The sequence below is a fragment of the Barbus barbus genome (assembly GCF_936440315.1).
Source record: "Barbus barbus genome assembly, chromosome: 21".
Classification (NCBI taxonomy): domain Eukaryota; kingdom Metazoa; phylum Chordata; class Actinopteri; order Cypriniformes; family Cyprinidae; genus Barbus; species Barbus barbus.
Window position 1 is genome coordinate 30,954,292 of NC_136749.1, and position 19,752 is coordinate 30,974,043.

A 19,752-nucleotide genomic window follows, 5' to 3' on the forward strand; every position below is an offset into this window, starting at 1 on the left:
GGGTCTCTGTGTTTTTTATTTGATAATGATCGAAATTCTTTTCTTATTTTTTGGCATTCTTTATCAAACCAACCTGTAATGTTTTCCACATGAGTGCTGTGGAGCTCGGCTTCATATTGAGCAGGACTGTCTTTATTCCATATAAATTTGGAGTTTAACCTTCTGCTCTGAAGATGGCAGAAGATTCACTGACCTGTTCAGACTGAGGACTATGTGACTGTGGTCTGATAACAGTAGCTGTGGCATCACTGTGAAGTAGTTGATTTTACTTTGGTCTAGATCTGTAATAGCGTAATCTACTGTGCTGCTGCAGATAGGAGCAGTAGGTGAGTCGACAGAGAATCAGCCTTTCCTCTGCCGTTAACTATGTATAGACCCAGGCTTTTGCAGAGCTGCAGGACCTGTTTTCCATGTCTGTTTATGGTGTTGTCATAATTCTGTCGTGCTTTAGTAAAGTGTTTTTGTTGGTACGTATGTGAACTGTTACTATATGTATCTCCATCTGAACTAATGTAGTCCGCTTCTCTCCCTGTTCTGGCGTTCAGATCCCCATTAACAGAACTGGGCCTAGAGACTGAAGGTATATGATCTCTGACTGTAAGCTTGAGAAGAGGTCTTCATTGTGCTTTAGTAAAGTGCTTTAGTAAAAAGAATTTTTTCACCTACCAATCTAGGAAAGCTTCAGGACCAGATGGTATTTCACCTGCCTGTCTAAAAGTCTGTGCTGACCAATTGGCCCCCATCTTTACACAGATCTTCAACAGATCTCTGGAGCTGTGTGAAGTTCCCTGCTGCTTCAAACGCTCCACCATCATTCCCGTCCCCAAAAAGCCCAAAATCACTGGACTTAATGACTACAGACCTGTCGCACTCACGTCTGTGGTCATGAAGTCACTTGAGAGACTGGTCCTGGCCTACCTGAAGGACATCACTAGACCCTTGCTGGAGCCTCTTCAGTTTGCCTATAGAGCAAACAGGTCTGTGGATGACGCTGTCAATATGGGACTGAATTCTAAATATATTGCTGATATGCTCACTGAATATAAACCAAACAGACCACTCAGATCATTAGGATCGAGTCAGTTAGAAATAACAAGGGTTCACACAAAACAAGGGGAGTCTGCTTTTAGCTATTATGCGGCCCGCAGCTGGAACCAGCTTCCAGAAGAGATCAGATGTGCTAAAACATTAGCCACATTTAAATCAAGACTCAAAACTCATCTGTTTAACTGTGCATTTGAATGAGCACTGTGCTATATGTCCCAACTGACTGCAATGCATTTTATGTATAATCATTTTCTTTAAATTTATTTTAAATCATTTTCTATATCATTTTAAAATTCCTTGTTTTTATTATTCTTATTTCCATGTTTTTATTGATTTTAATGTCTATTTCACTTTCTTTTATGTAAAGCACTTTGAATTACCACTGTGTATGAAATGTGCTATATAAATAAACTTGCCTTGCCTTGCCTTGAATTACATCCTGCAACACCTCGACAAACCTGGGAATTATGCAAGGATCTTATTTGTGGACTTCAGCTCGGCCTTCAATACCATCATACCTGACCTTCTCTCAGACAAACTGAGACAGCTCTCTGTGCCCTCCTCCATCTGTCAGTGGATCACCAGCTTCCTGACAGACAGGCAGCAGCTAGTGAGGCTGGGCAAACTCACATCCAGGACTCTCACCATCAGCACTGGCGCCCCTCAGGGTTGCGTTCTCTCCCCACTGCTCTTCTCCCTCTACACGAATGACTGCACATCAAAGGACCCCTCTGTCAAGCTCCTGAAGTTTGCGGACGACACTACAGTCATAGGCCTCATCAAGGACGGTGACAAGTCTGCTTACAGACAGGAAGTTGAGCAGCTGGCTGTCTGGTGCAGTCTTAACAACCTGGAGCTGAACACGCTCAAAACTGTGGAGATGATAGTGGACTTCAGGAGAAACCCCCCTGCTCTCCCCCCACTCACCATCATGAACAGCACTGTGACTTCAGTAGAGTCATTCAGATTCCTGGGCACCACCATCTCTCAGGACCTGAAGTGGGACAATCACATTGACTCTATTGCGAAAAAGGCCCAGCAGAGGCTGTATTTCCTCCGCCAGCTAAGGAAGTTCAACCTGCCTCAGGAGCTGCTGAAACAGTTCTACTCTGCAATCATCGAGTCTGTCCTATGTTCTTCTATAACTGTTTGGTTTGGTTCAGCTACCAAAACAGACATCAGAAGACTACAACGGACAGTTAGGACTGCTGAGAGAATTATCGGTGCCCCTCTGCCCAGCCTCCAAGAACTTTACACCTCCAGAGTGAGGAAAAGGGCTAAGAAAGTCACTCTGGACCCCTCACACCCAGCTCACTCTCTCTTTGTACTGTTGCCCTCTGGCCGGCGCTACAGATCACTGAGCACCAGAACAGCCAGACACAAGAACAGTTTTTTCCCCCAGGCCGTATCCCACCTGAACAACACATAACACACCCCGGTACTGTACATCTGTAAATAACCCATCAAACCTTCATCTGTACATAGGACACATGCACATTCACAGTTCTGTCTATGGTCATGTCTCTTTTCTGTATATTTTTATTTTTATTACTATTGTTATCCTTAATCATTGTATATTCTCTTCATTAGTGTTCTTTATCACCTTAATTATATGTTGTCTGCACTATGTTTGTACTTTCTGTACTGGAAGCTCCTAACACCAAGACAAATTCCTTGTGTGTGCAAACACTCTTGGCAATAAAGCTCTTTCTGATTCTGATTCTGATTCTGATTGTAATAAGGCGACTCATGTGGGGGGGATATATGTGGCACATAGGTACAGGTCCTCATCTAAACATAAAATCTCTAAGTTTTATGCAAATAAGTGTTTTTCCCTTTTTCACAGGCTGAATATACTGCCACAGGTGGTCTTTGAACCAAACGATGATTCCTCCTGAATCTCTTCCGTTTTTAACATTAGGCTGTTTGATTGATGCGATACGTAGCTCTCTGAGTCTGAACGACTCCATGTCTCAAGTAATATAATTACATCTGAACTATATACAATATTAACAAAATCAGAGTTTGTCATTTTCTCCTCAAAAGCTGAAGAGAATATTGAGTATTGTGGCGGGAGGAGCAAACGACAGACACAGTGGGTGTGGCGTCAAGCCTCGGAGAGGTTTTTATTAAACAATAAAAGGTAAAATAAAGTGTCCAAAGGGGGAAAAGTGTCCAAATAAACAGGGAATCTGGTGTCATCGTTGTGCTGCGGGGCTTGTGCAGGAGGGTAGTGTTCAGAAGGGAAGGGTCCAGGGAAGGGGCGGAGTCCGGTGGCTGCACGCGCTCCCCTCTCGGGGCCGGGAGCGAGTGGCGGCGGCGGCGTCTCTTGCGCGGCTTCTTCCAACTCCTGGGTTCCCGGCGCTGCTGGGGGATTCGACGGCCCGGCATCCTGGCCCGTCAGCCGTCTCACGGGTGCGGCAGTCCTCCTTCTCGACGCTCCCTTCCTGGACCCACGAGGATACCAGCGTGCATGCACGGGGAAGAGACTGGTCTCCCGAGGAGAGGCGCGCTCGGCATTTAAACGGCGGCGGTGATGAGGCTCTATTCACATCAGGTGAGCCTCATCACACGCCGCCAGCCCTGGCTGTTTCAGCGCCCCTCCTCTCTCACACACCCACTCCTGTCGGGAGCCTGGTGAAGGGCGGCGAATACGGGACGGGGTGGTGATGATGGACAGGGTGGAGGCAGCCGACTCGTCACAGTATTATTGTAATTACCAGAATAGTGTACGAGTTCATGACACTATCATGTAAATATATAGATTAATCATTTAAAAAGATAGAGAATATAGAGAAATACAGTGAGTGGATCCATTTTACAAATGTTACATTTTAAAAATAAACAAGTAAATAAGCAAAATAAATAAGTTAATAAATAAACAAATAAGTCATTAAGAAATAATGATCATTCTTGACTATAGACCCATTGTGTGCTTAAGCTAATAGATTATCACATAAGTTTCAGCATGTTGTTTTATCTGGATAAGGTCGCTGGAGTCTGATCTACAGCGGTGTAGCTGTCCGTCTGGCTGCTGGGAAGCTGCTCAACTCTCTCCTCCTGGTCCAGATGTGTTTTCTGAGGGCTGTTCAGGGTTGATGCCTTGATGGTTTTTGCAAACAGTCTCATGCCCTCTCGCTGGATGTGGATATGGTCGTAGAGATGCTGATGTGTGACTTGCTGATGGTTGGCTATGTGAACATTCAGTATTGGAGCACAGATGTTAGCTATCTCCACGTTGATGATCCTTTGTGGTATGTCTCTGTGAGGTAGAAGGCTTGAGATGATGACTTTGGTTCTGGGGTAGTTCCTGCTAGCTGTTCTCGCCACTTTGGACACGGCTTTTGTGACGTCCACCCTTCTGGTGCTGAGGTCGTTTGTTCCAGCGTGAATAATAATATGTGACGGGGCACCTAACACACCCTCTTGCAGTAGTCTTAAAGCAGAGTGTGAGGTGGGACACCAGAACTTCTTCACGGATCCCCCTGGAAACAGTCGTCTGGGGTCAAGATGGTGGCCGTTGGAGTCGCAGAGGATGACAATGTTGTCTTTCCTCTTGAGGTTCTGATGGGCTTGAGGAGACTGACGGGTTGCAGGAGTAAAGGAGCTCTGAGATTGTGTGCTGACACACCGCTGCTGTTGAGCTGAGTTTGTGAAGGTGCTGGGTGTTTGTGTGTGGTGTTGAGTTGTGGTTGTGGGGCTGCTGTTGTATTGTGTGCAGCTGTGTTCTGGTCTCCTCCAGCAGTCTCTCCAGTGTGTGGCCAGTTCCTCTCTCACCCTCCTCAGCTCCTGCCGCAGCTCTTGATTGTCCTCCTCCAGGTGTCTTGTTGAAGTTGTTGCACACCGGTCAGGTTCAGGAGCTGATGAAGTTTGTTGTTAGTTTCCTCTTTAAACAGGAAGAAGTCCTGCTCCAGCTCAGCGATGTTATATCTCAAAGCCTTTATCTTGGGAGACGCAGGAGTGCTGGTGTGCCCATGTGTTCTTGAGCTGGGGTCAGTGATGGTTTTGTTCTCAACTGAATTAGCTGCCACGGAATGTTAGCTTGGCTAGTAGTCAGCTTGATGTATTGATTTTATGCAGTTTTCAGTTGATAGCAATAAAAAAAAAACACTTTTTGTTTAGTGGTCTTACCTTAATAATCTTCTGCCTCTATTGTTCACAGTTAAGTATTCAATTATTTAATCAATATTTGAGTCATGAAAAACATACATTCTCTGGTCGTTAAATCAGGAGCTGATTATTTTGCTGCCAACTGCCATCGTAACCACGGTAACAGTCTCTCACTCACACACACTCTCTCTCACACTCACAAACACACACACTCACAGGTTTACAGGAGCTGCTATCAATGCATCCAATGACACATACACTCTCACGCACCCTCACAGACCCACGCACCCTCACACTCAGCAACCCTCACAGACCCACGCACCCTCACACTCAGCAACCCTCACAGACCCACGCACCCTCACACTCAGCAACCCTCACAGACCCACGCACCCTCACACTCAGCAACCCTCACAGACCCACGCACCCTCACACTCAGCAACCCTCACAGACCCACGCACCCTCACAGACCCACGCACCCTCACACTCAGCAACCCTCACAGACCCACGCACCCTCACACTCAGCAACCCTCACAGACCCACGCACCCTCACAGACCCACGCACCCTTACACTCAGCAACCCTCACAGACCCACGCACCCTCACAGACCCACGCACCCTTACACTCACGCACCCTCACAGACCCACGCACCCTTACACTCACAGACCCACGCACCCTTACACTCAGCAACCCTCACACTCACAGACCCACGCACCCTCACACTCATAGACCCACGCACCCTCACACTCACAGACCCACGCACCCTTACACTCACAGACCCACGCACCCTTACACTCAGCAACCCTCACACTCACAGACCCACGCACCCTTACACTCAGCAACCCTCACACTCACACTCACAGACCCACGCACCCTCACACTCACAGACCCACGCACCCTTACACTCACAGACCCACGCACCCTCACACTCAGCAACCCTCACAGACCCACGCACCCTCACAGACCCACGCACCCTTACACTCAGCAACCCTCACAGACCCACGCACCCTCACAGACCCACGCACCCTCACACTCAGCAACCCTCACAGACCCACGCACCCTCACAGACCCACGCACCCTTACACTCAGCAACCCTCACAGACCCACGCACCCTCACAGACCCACGCACCCTTACACTCACGCACCCTCACAGACCCACGCACCCTTACACTCACAGACCCACGCACCCTTACACTCAGCAACCCTCACACTCACAGACCCACGCACCCTCACACTCACAGACCCACGCACCCTCACACTCACAGACCCACGCACCCTCACACTCACAGACCCACGCACCCTCACTCACGCACCCTTACACCCACAGACTCACGCACCCTTACACCCACAGACTCACGCACCCTTACACTCACAGACTCACGCACCCTTACACTCACAGACTCACGCACCCTCACACTCACAGACCCACGCACCCTCACAGACCCACGCACCCTCACAGACCCACGCACCCTTACACTCACAGACCCACGCACCCTTACACTCACAGACCCACGCACCCTTACACTCACAGACTCACGCACCCTTACACTCACAGACCCACGCACCCTTACACTCACAGACTCACGCACCCTTACACTCAGCAACCCTCACACTCACAGACCCACGCACCCTTACACCCACGCACCCTCACACTCATAGACCCACGCACCCTCACACTCACAGACCCACGCACCCTCACACTCACAGACCCACGCACCCTCACACTCACAGACCCACGCACCCTCACACTCACAGACCCACGCACCCTCACACTCACAGACCCACGCACCCTTACACTCACAGACCCACGCACCCTTACACTCACAGACTCACGCACCCTTACACTCAGCAACCCTCACACTCACAGACCCACGCACCCTTACACCCACGCACCCTCACACTCACAGACCCACGCACCCTCACACTCACAGACCCACGCACCCTCACACTCACAGACCCACGCACCCTCACACTCACAGACCCACGCACCCTCACACTCACAGACCCACGCACCCTCACACTCACAGACCCACGCACCCTCACACTCACAGACCCACGCACCCTCACACTCACAGACCCACGCACCCTCACACTCACAGACCCACGCACCCTTACACTCACAGACTCACGCACCCTTACACTCACAGACTCACGCACCCTCACACTCACAGACCCACGCACCCTCACACTCACAGACCCACGCACCCTCACACTCACAGACCCACGCACCCTCACACTCACAGACCCACGCACCCTCACACTCACAGACCCACGCACCCTCACACTCACAGACCCACGCACCCTTACACTCACAGACCCACGCACCCTTACACTCACAGACCCACGCACCCTTACACTCACAGACTCACGCACCCTTACACTCAGCAACCCTCACACTCACAGACCCACGCACCCTTACACCCACGCACCCTCACACTCATAGACCCACGCACCCTCACACTCACAGACCCACGCACCCTCACACTCACAGACCCACGCACCCTCACACTCACAGACCCACGCACCCTTACACTCACAGACCCACGCACCCTTACACTCACAGACCCACGCACCCTTACACTCAGCAACCCTCACACTCACAGACCCACGCACCCTTACACCCACGCACCCTCACACTCATAGACCCACGCACCCTTACACTCACAGACCCACGCACCCTTACACTCACAGACCCACGCACCCTCACACTCACAGACCCACGCACCCTCACAGACCCACGCACCCTTACACTCACAGACCCACGCACCCTTACACTCACAGACCCACGCACCCTTACACTCAGCAACCCTCACACTCACAGACCCACGCACCCTTACACCCACGCACCCTCACACTCATAGACCCACGCACCCTTACACTCACAGACCCACGCACCCTTACACTCACAGACCCACGCACCCTCACACTCACAGACCCACGCACCCTCACACTCACAGACCCACGCACCCTCACACTCACAGACCCACGCACCCTCACACTCACAGACCCACGCACCCTCACACTCACAGACCCACGCACCCTTACACTCACAGACCCACGCACCCTTACACTCACAGACTCACGCACCCTTACACTCACAGACTCACGCACCCTTACACTCAGCAACCCTCACACTCACAGACCCACGCACCCTTACACCCACGCACCCTCACACTCACAGACCCACGCACCCTTACACTCACAGACCCACGCACCCTCACACTCACAGACCCACGCACCCTCACACTCACAGACCCACGCACCCTTACACTCACAGACCCACGCACCCTTACACTCAGCAACCCTCACACTCACAGACCCACGCACCCTTACACTCACAGACCCACGCACCCTTACACTCAGCAACCCTCACACTCACAGACCCACGCACCCTTACACCCACGCACCCTCACACTCATAGACCCACGCACCCTCACACTCATAGACCCACGCACCCTCACACTCACAGACCCACGCACCCTTACACTCACAGACCCACGCACCCTTACACTCACGCACCCACGCACCCTTACACTCACAGACCCACGCACCCTTACACTCACAGACCCACGCACCCTTACACTCACAGACCCACGCACCCTTACACTCACAGACCGACGCACCCTTACACCCACGCACCCTTACACTCACAGACTCACGCACCCTTACACTCACAGACCCACGCACCCTCACACTCACGCACCCTTACACCCACAGACTCACGCACCCTTACACTCACAGACTCACGCACCCTTACACTCACAGACTCACGCACCCTCACACTCACAGACCCACGCACCCTCACACTCACAGACCCACGCACCCTCACACTCACAGACCCACGCACCCTCACACTCACGCACCCTTACACCCACAGACTCACGCACCCTTACACCCACAGACTCACGCACCCTTACACTCACAGACTCACGCACCCTTACACTCACAGACTCACGCACCCTTACACTCACAGACTCACGCACCCTCACACTCACAGACCCACGCACCCTCACACTCACGCACCCTTACACCCACAGACTCACACACCCTCACACTCACAGACCCACGCACCCTCACACCCACGCACCCTTACACTCACAGACCCACGCACCCTTACACTCACGCACCCTTACACTCACAGACCCACGCACCCTCACACTCACGCACCCTTACACCCACGCACCCTTACACTCACAGACTCACGCACCCTTACACTCACAGACTCACACACCCTCACACTCACAGACCCACGCACCCTTACACTCACAGACTCACACACCCTCACACTCACAGACTCACACACCCTCACACTCACAGACCCACGCACCCTTACACTCACAGACTCACGCACCCTTACACTCACAGACTCACACACCCTCACACTCACAGACCCACGCACCCTTACACTCACAGACTCACACACCCTCACACTCACAGACCCACGCACCCTTACACTCACAGACTCACACACCCTCACACTCACAGACCCACGCACCCTCACACTCACGCACCCTTACACTCACAGACCCACGCACCCTTGCCATGCAAGAAGAAATAACTTGCATCTCCTGTAAACAAAAGTTTTTAATGATTGTAAATAGAACACTGCTGATTAAGAGAAAGAGCATGGCACCATCTCTTTGATCTTGTCCTGTCATGCTATATGCCCAAGTACTTACTCTAGGTTCTTACTAGCCATTCACACAGAACACATCTTTGTGTCTAAAAATCGCGAGATGCAGCACTCATGGTTTTCTAAAAAGCGGAGCGCAGAATGCCTACTCTGCAACATTGCAGTCAAATACAAAAGTTGCCATGCCAACCTGCTACTATAAACAAAAGCTGGCAACATTTGCTCCGCCTCCAGGGTCTTCTGATTGGAACTGACATTGATGAGCGGTGCTGCGTGTAAAAGTTTAAATTCTTGTAGCACGCCACTCAGGTTCGTATAGTGCAGAAAACACACAGTATTATGTTTTTAAGGGGAAAGTATTAACAGGTTTAAAAACTGGAATTACTGACATTGGAAAATTACGTCAGTTAGAAGTTCTGAATTCCGGTTTAGATTCCTTTTTGATTAATCGTCCAGCCCTAACGCAAAACAAAGGATTTATATTTAAATAGTCTTTTTACTGCTTAATATTTACAGATACTAGTCCATATCGCGATTTGATTTAAGTGTAATGACCTACTTTTGATTAATTCATTCAACCTTTGACAAATTCTGTGACATTCCGTTGTTAAACTGTAAATTCCATTTTGATGACCGTTTCCACGATTCCGTCCACGTTTTCTGCATCACAGAAATCATAGGGCCCTAAATGACACACACACACACTCACACACTCACCTGCAGGTCCGAGGTGCTCCTGCCGATCTGGTTGACGTTGGGCAGAGATCCGCCGTAATACGGGCCCTGAGTTCGTGCCAAACGGACCTTCTGTGCCTGAATCTGAAACACAAGACGAGAAACCATTCAAATAAAAGTTAAAAAGCAGCATAAAAATGTAAAATAAAAAAACAATACTTTTAAATCTTCCAAATTTAACAAAAAGTTCTTACACCATAAGTTCAAATTAATTAAAAACCATCAAAATTAAAGTGAATCATAAACAAACAGAAAAATGTAAATAAATCTGAAATAAAGCACTAAGTTGTTAAACAAAATGTAAAAATAATTTACAATAAATCAATATAAAATGCTAGCTAAAACATTATTAAAATAATAAAAATGTTACAATGAAATACAATTTTAAAATAAAAATCTATATAAATTGTTCAAAAAAATTCAAAAAGAAATCAAAATAATGTTTGACCAAAAATCACCAAAATTACAAACTATTACTAAAATGTATTAAATTATAAAATGTCAAATTAAAAACAAAACAAAAACATCAAAATAAAACACTTAAATCAAATCCTTAAAAAATTGTTTTAAATAATCCACATACAATTTTATTTGTTTATCTACATGTCCTTTCTTCATTAACCGACATCTGAGAACCATGAACATATGAATGCGCTGTTATTATATTATTGAAATATTAAAATCAAATCTATTAACTTCAGGAGAATTGGCTGACAAAAAATGTTTGGGAATCCCTGACTAATGGTTTTATAACGTGTGGCATCTGATGCTCTGCTTAAATCAAAGATCGGTTTAACCCGGGGTTTAAATAATATACATTTACTACTGAAAGCTGTTGTCATGAGGAATACACACAGCATGAAAAGACCTTTATATGCAAACCATAACTCATGCTGGAAGAGCTCGATCTCATTACTGAGTCTGAGAGTGTGTTTGAGGGTCAGAGGTCAAACTGATCACGGTTAACCACTCTGACCCTGGCTTACACACGCGCTACGCTCTGCTAGAGACCCGCACATAAACATGAGACGACACACACACACCTGCAGCAGATAATGACTATAATACTGACAGCAGCAGCGGTGGAGAATCAGACACAGCATCAGATCAATACACCTTTAAAAATTAAAAGAATAAAGATACAAGACTTACTATAAATGTATTACATCAAAAATTGATGCAAAAATGTAACACTGAATAACTAAACTGTAAAATGTAATTGAGTTTTAAATTGCTAAATTATTTTTCTCATTTTAATTTTGCATTCTATAATTTATAGTGTTAGTGGTTTATTTTGATACTTTTCAAATAAAAACAATCTAAATAAATGCTCAATTAAAATAAATAATAAAACAACCAAATAAAAATAAATCACTTGGGAAAATGACATTTAAATGTCCGCATCAAAATAAATGTGGCAAGTGATTTGATATGCAGAATAAAATGTTAAAATGTGGGTGAAATAATAATCCATTGTCATTCAGTGCAACACTAATATTTATGTAAAAACTGAAAAAACATACTTATTCTGATCTGTACATATTAAAATATGTAAAAGAATAAGTGAGCATACTAAATGTTATTGGATTTTAAATGAGTAAAAAACAATTGCTGACAAATAGCCAACTTGGGATCGTGGCAAAGTTTTAAAATTATTATTTTTTAAGTCTTTTAATGTGTAATAATCTTGTGGTAAATATGCCTAATAAGACTGTTACACCGGATGACATTTAAGTGTCTGTTTTCTGTAAATCATGGTAAAAATGATGATATTTATTTTGTGCTCAGAAAAAAAACAACTATTTAATTAAACAGGACACTTTCTAATGTATTGTAAATACAGCAATAATTCAAAGCTGTATTTCACGCTGTTTTGAGGCTTGAAAACCCTTTCATCTTTGACCCAAATATTAATTTAATGACAGGATGCTAATTAAAAACCATTTTATTTTATCATTTAAGTTGTAGTATGTGGTTTATTTTTATAAAACATACACAAATCATAAAAGTCAAAACAGCTTACTACAACCTAATTAAAATCTAATTAAGTAGATCATACAAATAATGTAAATAAATAATTAAAAGTGAAGTACGTGTTTTATTTGTTTAGCTGAACGACACTAATTCAGACTCAGTTACTGAAAGTGTAAAATCATCTCATGTGACCAGGACTGGTGATGCTAGTAAAGGTCTCTTAACTAACCAGCTCTGACATTAGTTAGTTAGTTATCATCCACACAGACGTACCATGGTACAAGTCCACAAAATACCAGGGTAATGTTAGGTTCTGGCAGCGTTTAGAGACTGCCAGCACATAAAACCCATCAGACCGACAGAACGAGCTTCACATGTGAGGTTAGAGACGGACACCGTGAGATTAACGCGATAATAACTCCAGAATAGCGTTTATTATTATATGAGTGAAGTGTGAGGAGCTAATGCTAATCTGCTGCTAACCGCTTCCTGTCAGAGAAACTCATCAAACTCACACAAGAATTAAACGCGATTGTGCTGTCGTTTAATCTCAGTGTATCTCTAAAAACATCTCTCATGTAATTCAAGTGTCTTTAACGTCTCTCGCGGATTTCGTTTTCACGATCTCCGCGTTATTTTCGTTAGCTTCCGTTAGCTCGTGCGCTACTACGTTACCTGCTCGCGCGCGCCGAGAGAAAAACACGGATTTGACGGTTTCCCGCGGGAAGCCCGTTCCCGTTACCGTGTGTGTGTGTTCGTTACCCGTGTGGAGGTGAGGTCCATCATGACCTCCTGGAACGCCGCCGTCTCCTCCGCCTGTCTCTGAGTGTGTAGCGCGATCTTCTCGCTGAACTTTCGCGGGTTTGAGGCGCCGGGCGCGGGAACAGAGCCGCCGTGATTCGGTCCCGGTCCGCAAGTAGCTCCCGCGGAGGACATGATGAGCGGAACACCGAACTCACATACACACCGGAGAACCGAGCGAGCGGAGAACCGACACAGAGAGAGACGCGGACACTAGCCCTCTAGGGGCACGAGCAAGACTGACACTGACACACACACACAAATTGCCCCTATTATGGGTTATGAAAGGTTCATATTTTGGTTTCGGGAGTCCCCAACAGCAGGTTGACATGCAAGCAAGGTCAAAAACACTTTTATTGTCTTAAAATATGCATATTTTGACCTTCTTTACTCAACGACTCATTAGTCCAAGCCCCGCCTCTGCATGACGCTAATCTGCGCTGATTGGTTGATTTCACTTAACGCAATGTTTGAGCGCAGTACAGCGTTACCGGGGAAACCGCTCCAAAATATTAATTAGGGCCCAAGCCAGTAAGGCGCAGGGCCCTATTGTTCTTCTAAGGATTATTAGGGCCCAAGCCAGTAAGGCGCAGGGCCCTATTGTTCTTCTAAGGATTATTATTTTTTTTTTTTTTTTTTTTTTTTTTTTTTTTTTATTTCAATCATCCGGGCACTTTTGGGGGCCTTAACGTGCCCGAAAACTCTCGAAAATTGGCACGCACGTTGGAACCTGCGGCCATTAGGACGCCGCTGAGGCTGGGACCCGGGCGTGGCACAGGGGCTCTACGGCGCCCCCTGGAAAATTGTCAGAAAGCTTGATGTATAGCTCACACATACTTGCACGTATTCATATGAAACTCGGTACACATATAGAACTCATTGAGCTGAACAACTTTCACGCTGCATGTTTTAGGCTCCGCCCAACAGGAAGTCGGCTATTCAGGGCTGTTTAAAAAGCGCATGCTCTGGAATTTGATATACTCCTCTGAGGATTTCCATACGATTGCCACCAAACTCGGTGAACATGATCTCAAGACATTGGGGACGCTAAATTGCGAAGATATTTTTGATATGTCGAACGGTTTGCCCGTGGCGAGGCGATGAAGTTATGGCGAAAAATGAGACCCAGGAAATGCCTAATAACGTCCACATACATTGTATGATGTAGATCAAACTCCAGTGGTTTGTTCGTTGTATGATGCCGATCGGATAGATGTGACTATTATGACTGAAAGTTATAGCGCCACCAACTGGCTGCAGGAAGTGTGTCGTTTTCAAAATGATTTGAATTCAGCATCTTATTTTTACTCGATTTGCTTCAAACTTCACCAGAATAATGTCAAAACACGGCCGATGTAAAACTGTGAAGGGAATATTGATATCTAAAATTATGTTGCCATGGCAACGTGTCAAAGTTGAAAATTCGTTTCTGGTGATTTTGAGGCAGATAACATGTTTAGAATGTCATGAAACTCAACACACATATCCATTTTAATGATAGTTAGACACTGGAAAAAGCTCATAAACGGGCGTGGAAGAGGCACTCTATAGCGCCACCTTTTGTCAAAAATGGGGGGGTTAGTTTTAGCTACAGACACCAAACTCGGTACATAAATTGTTCTTATTAATCCGGACAACTTTCTAATTTACAGTCATTAGCTACGACCAACAGGACGTCGGCTATATTTATTTTAATGTGGGTTTTTTTTTAAAACGGGCTGTAAACAAATTCATACTCCTCAAAGCAGAAACACGTAAATCACACCAAACATTTTTTCTCATGATGCCAAAATACTGAAGATGCTAAATTGCGGACGGATTTAGGATATCTTGAACGATGATTTAATGGCAATTTATTAAAGTTACAGTAAAAAAGAGATTTTTTTTTTTTTTTAATCTTTTAAGAGCAGCTTCCAAACACTTCATAAAAAATTACATACACAGAACAATACAGTCTGACGATATGTGATTAATTTCATGAATTTACAATACACTATGCAGAGGAGAAAATTTAAAAACTATCAGACAGTTGTTACAATGCTTCTATGAGTGAGAGTTCCCTGTCAGCCTGCAGCTGAGTGAGGGGGTGGGGGTGTGAGTGACTGTGTGAGTGACTGTGTGGATTGAGGAGCTGGGTGAGAGAGAGAAAGAGAGAGAGGGTCTGTTTTTTTTAAATCTTTAAAAAATGCTTATAAAGCATTAAAGGTTTTCATAACACTTTATAATTAAGTCTCATTTGTTAACAGTAGGGAATGCATTAATTAACATGAACTAACAATGAAAAATATAATTTTTTACAGCATGTTAATTCTTCATTGATAGTATGAACTTACAATGAACTAACAATGAACAAAATATTTTTAATGTTAGAAAAATAGTCATGTTCAAAAGAGAAACTTTAAAATTTAATAATATATTAACACATTTTGGAATTAATATTGATCAACATTAAATGGAATATAATTATTAATGATTATATATATATAATGATAGCTACAGACACCAAACTTGGTACATAAATTGTTCACATTAAGCCGGACAACTTTCTAATTTACAGACATTAGCTACGACCAACAGGAAGTCGGCTTTTTTTTTTTTTATGTGTTTTTTTTTTTCAAAACGGGCTGTAAACAAATTCATACACCTCCAAGCAGAAACCACAAATTCACACCAAACACAGAACAAGACAGTCTGAGGATATGTGATTAATTCCATGAATTTACAGTACACTATGGCGAGAAGAAAATTTTAAAACTTATCAGAGATATCCTGTCACTGTGCTTCTAATGTGTGCGGTAGGTGACTGGGTGAGTGACTGACTGTGTGAGTTCAGTGAGTGTGGAGGGGGAGAGAGAGAGAGAGAGAGAGAGAGAGAGAGAGAGTCTGTTTAAACTTCTCAATAAAATCCTTAAAAAATGCTTAAAGCATTAAAGGTTTTGATAACACTTTATAATTGAGTCTCATTTGTTAACAGTAGGGAATGCATTAATTAACATGAACTAACAATGAAAAATATATTTTTTAAAGCATGTTAATTCTTCATTGATAGTATGAACTTACAATGAACTAACAATGAACAAAATATTTTTAATATTAGAAAAATAGTCATGTTCAAAAGATAAAACTTTAAAATTTAATATATTAACACATTTTGGAATTGATTTTAAACATTAAAACATTGATTTCAACATTAAATGGTATATATTTATTAATGATGTAAATTAACAACAGTTAAATAATGTTGTTTTTTAACATTGGTTAATTCACAAATAACATTAAATATTAACAATATATTTTTTACTTTATTCATTTGTGTTAGAAAAAATTATTCATTTTAGTTAATGGAAAAATAAATCATTAAAAAATGCTTATAAATCATTAAAACCTTTGGTAACTATAATAATTTCTCATTTGTTAGCATTAGTAAATGCATTAACTAACATCAACTACCAATGAAAAATATATTTTCATAGAATTTAAAGTTTTATATGTTGTTCTGTGTGTGTGTGTGTTTCACAGAGTTGATGGTTTGGATTAACCCTTTAATTGCCGTATCCCTTAAAACCAAACTGCCAGAGGGTTACTGTGATGCTTGTGCTCGCTGGGCACCGTTTTATCGATGCCACCGGGGTGGCGTATGCTGACGGCTTGGGCCCGTCATCGCTGCTCGCAGCTATATTTAGGGCCCAAGCCAGTAAGGCGCAGGGCCCTATTGTTCTTCTAAGGATTATTATTTTTTTTATTATTTTTTATTTCGACTATCCGGGTACTTTTGGGGGCCTTAACGTGCCCGAAAACTCTTGAAAATTGGCACACACATTGGAACCTGCGGCCATTAGGACGCCGCTGAGGCTGGGACCCGGGCGTGGCACAGGGGCTCTACGGCGCCCCCTGCAAAATTGTCAGAAAGCTTGATGTATAGCTCACACATACTTGCACGTATTCATATGAAACTCGGTACACATATAGAACTCATTGAGCCGAACAACTTCCGCGCAGCATGTCATAGGCTCCGCCCAACAGGAAGTCGGCTATTCAGGGCTGTTTAAAAAGCGCATGCTCTGGAATTTGATATACTCCTCTGAGGATTTCCATACAATTGCCACCAAACTCGGTGAACATGATCTCAAGACATTGGGGACGCTAAATTGCGAAGATATTTTTGATATGTCGAACGGTTTGCCCGTGGCGAGGCGATGAAATTATGGCGAAAAATGAGACACAGGAAATGCCTAATAACGTCAACATACATTGTATGATGTAGATCAAACTTCAGTGATTTGTTCGTTGTGTGATGCCGATCGGATAGATGTGACTATTATGACTGAAAGTTATAGCGCCACCAACTGGCTGCAGGAAGTGTGTCGTTTTCAAAATGCTTTGAATTCAGCATCTTATTTTTACTCGATTTGCTTCAAACTTCACCAGAATAATGTCAAAACACGGCCGATGTAAAACTGTGAAGGGAATATTGATATCTAAAATTATGTTACCATGGCAACGTGTCAAAGTTGAAAATTCGTTTCTGGTGATTTTGAGGCAGATAACATGTTTAGAATGTCATGAAACTCAACACACATATGAGTATTAATGATAGTTAGACACTGGAAAAAGCTCATAAACGGGCGTGGAAGAGGCACTCTATAGCGCCACCTTTTGTCAAAAATGGGGGGGTTAGTTTTAGCTACAGACACCAAACTCGGTACATAAATTGTTCTTATTAATCCGGACAACTTTCTAATTTACAGTCATTAGCTACGACCAACAGGAAGTCGGCTATATTTATTTTAATGTGGGTTTTTTTTAAAAACGGGCTGTAAACAAATTAATACTCCTCCAAGCAGAAACACGGAAATCACACCAAACATTTTTTATCATGATGCCAAAATACTGAAGATGCTAAATTGCGGACGGATTTAGGATATCTTGAACGATGATTTAATGGCAATTTATTAAAGTTACAGTAAAAAAGATCATTTTTTTTTTTTTTTATCTTTTAAGAGCAGCTTTCAAACACTTCATAAAAAATTACATACACAGAACAATACAGTCTGAGGATATGTGATTAATTTCATGAATTTACAATACACTATGCTTAGGAGAAAATTTAAAAACTATCAGAGAGCTCTTAGACTGCTTCTGAGTGAGAGATCCCTGTCAGCCTGCAGCTGAGTGAGGGGTGGGGTGGGGTGGGGTGTGAGTGACTGTGTGAGTGACTGTGTGGATTGAGGAGCTGGGTGAGAGAGAGAAAGAGAGAGAGGGTCTGTTTTTTAAAATCTTTAAAAAATGCTTATAAATCATTAAATAAGGTCTCAATTCTTAACATTAGGAAATGCATTAATTAACGTGAACTAACAATGAAAAATATATTTTTACATCATGTTAATTCTTCCATGATAGTATGAACTAACAAAGAACAATTTTTTTAAAGCATTTATTAATCTTTTTAATGTTAGAAAAATAGTCATGTTCAAAAGATAAACTTTCAAATGTAATAATATATTAACACATTTTGGAATTAATATTGATCAACATTAAATGGTATATAATTATTAATGTTTATATATATATAATGATAGCTACAGACACCAAACTCGGTACATAAATTGTTCTTATTAATCCGGACAACTTTCTAATTTACAGTCATTAGCTACGACCAACAGGAAGTCGGCTATATTTATTTTAATGTGGGTTTTTTTTTTAAACGGGCTGTAAACAAATTCATACTCCTCCAAACAGAAACACGGAAATCACACCAAACATTTTTTCTCATGATGCCAAAATACTGATGATGCTAAATTGCGGACGGATTTAGGATATCTTGAACGATGATTTAATGGAAATTTATTAAAGTTACAGTAAACAAGAAAAAACATTTTTTTTTTATCTTTTAAGAGCAGCTTCCAAACACTTCATAAAAAATTACATACACAGAACAATACAGTCTGAGGTTATGGGATTAATTTCATGAATTTACAATACACTATGCGGAGGAGAAAATTTAAAAACTATCAGAGCTGCTTTTGAGTGAGAGCTCCCTGCCAGCCTGCCTCTGAGTGAGAGCTCCCTGTCACTGCTGCTGAGTGAGGGGTGGGGGTGGGCTGTGAGTGACTGTGTGAGTGACTGTGTGGATTGAGTGTGGATTGAGGCAGTGGGTGAGAGAGAGAAAGAGAGAGAGGGTCTGTTTTTTAAAATCTTAAAAAAATGCTTATAAATCATTAAAGATTTTGATAACACTTTATAATAAGGTCTCATTTCTTAACATTAGGAAATGCATTAATTAACGTGAACTAACAATGAAAAATATATTTTTACAGCATGTTAATTCTTCCATGATAGTATGAAATAACAAAGAGCAATTTTTTTTAAAGCATTTATTAATCTTTTTAATGTTAGAAAAATAGTCATGTTCAAAAGATAAACTTTAAAATTTAATAATATATTAACACATTTTG

General features: G+C 43.5%; 1 protein-coding gene across 1 annotated transcript in view; it reads right to left on the reverse strand.

Annotated features, from left to right (window-relative positions):
• Window positions 1–13,669, reverse strand: part of LOC306887713 (CREB-regulated transcription coactivator 2-like) — a 40,104-nt gene extending 26,435 nt beyond the window's left edge. The window contains exons 1-2 of the mRNA XM_079445685.1: window positions 13,259–13,669; window positions 10,505–10,606 (exon numbers count right to left, since the gene is read on the reverse strand). Of these exons, the coding sequence (XP_079301811.1) occupies window positions 10,505–10,606; window positions 13,259–13,432 (276 nt within the window). The 5' untranslated portion in view covers window positions 13,433–13,669. The remainder of the gene's footprint in view (window positions 1–10,504; window positions 10,607–13,258) is intronic.
• Between the last annotated feature and the right edge of the window lie 6,083 nt (window positions 13,670–19,752).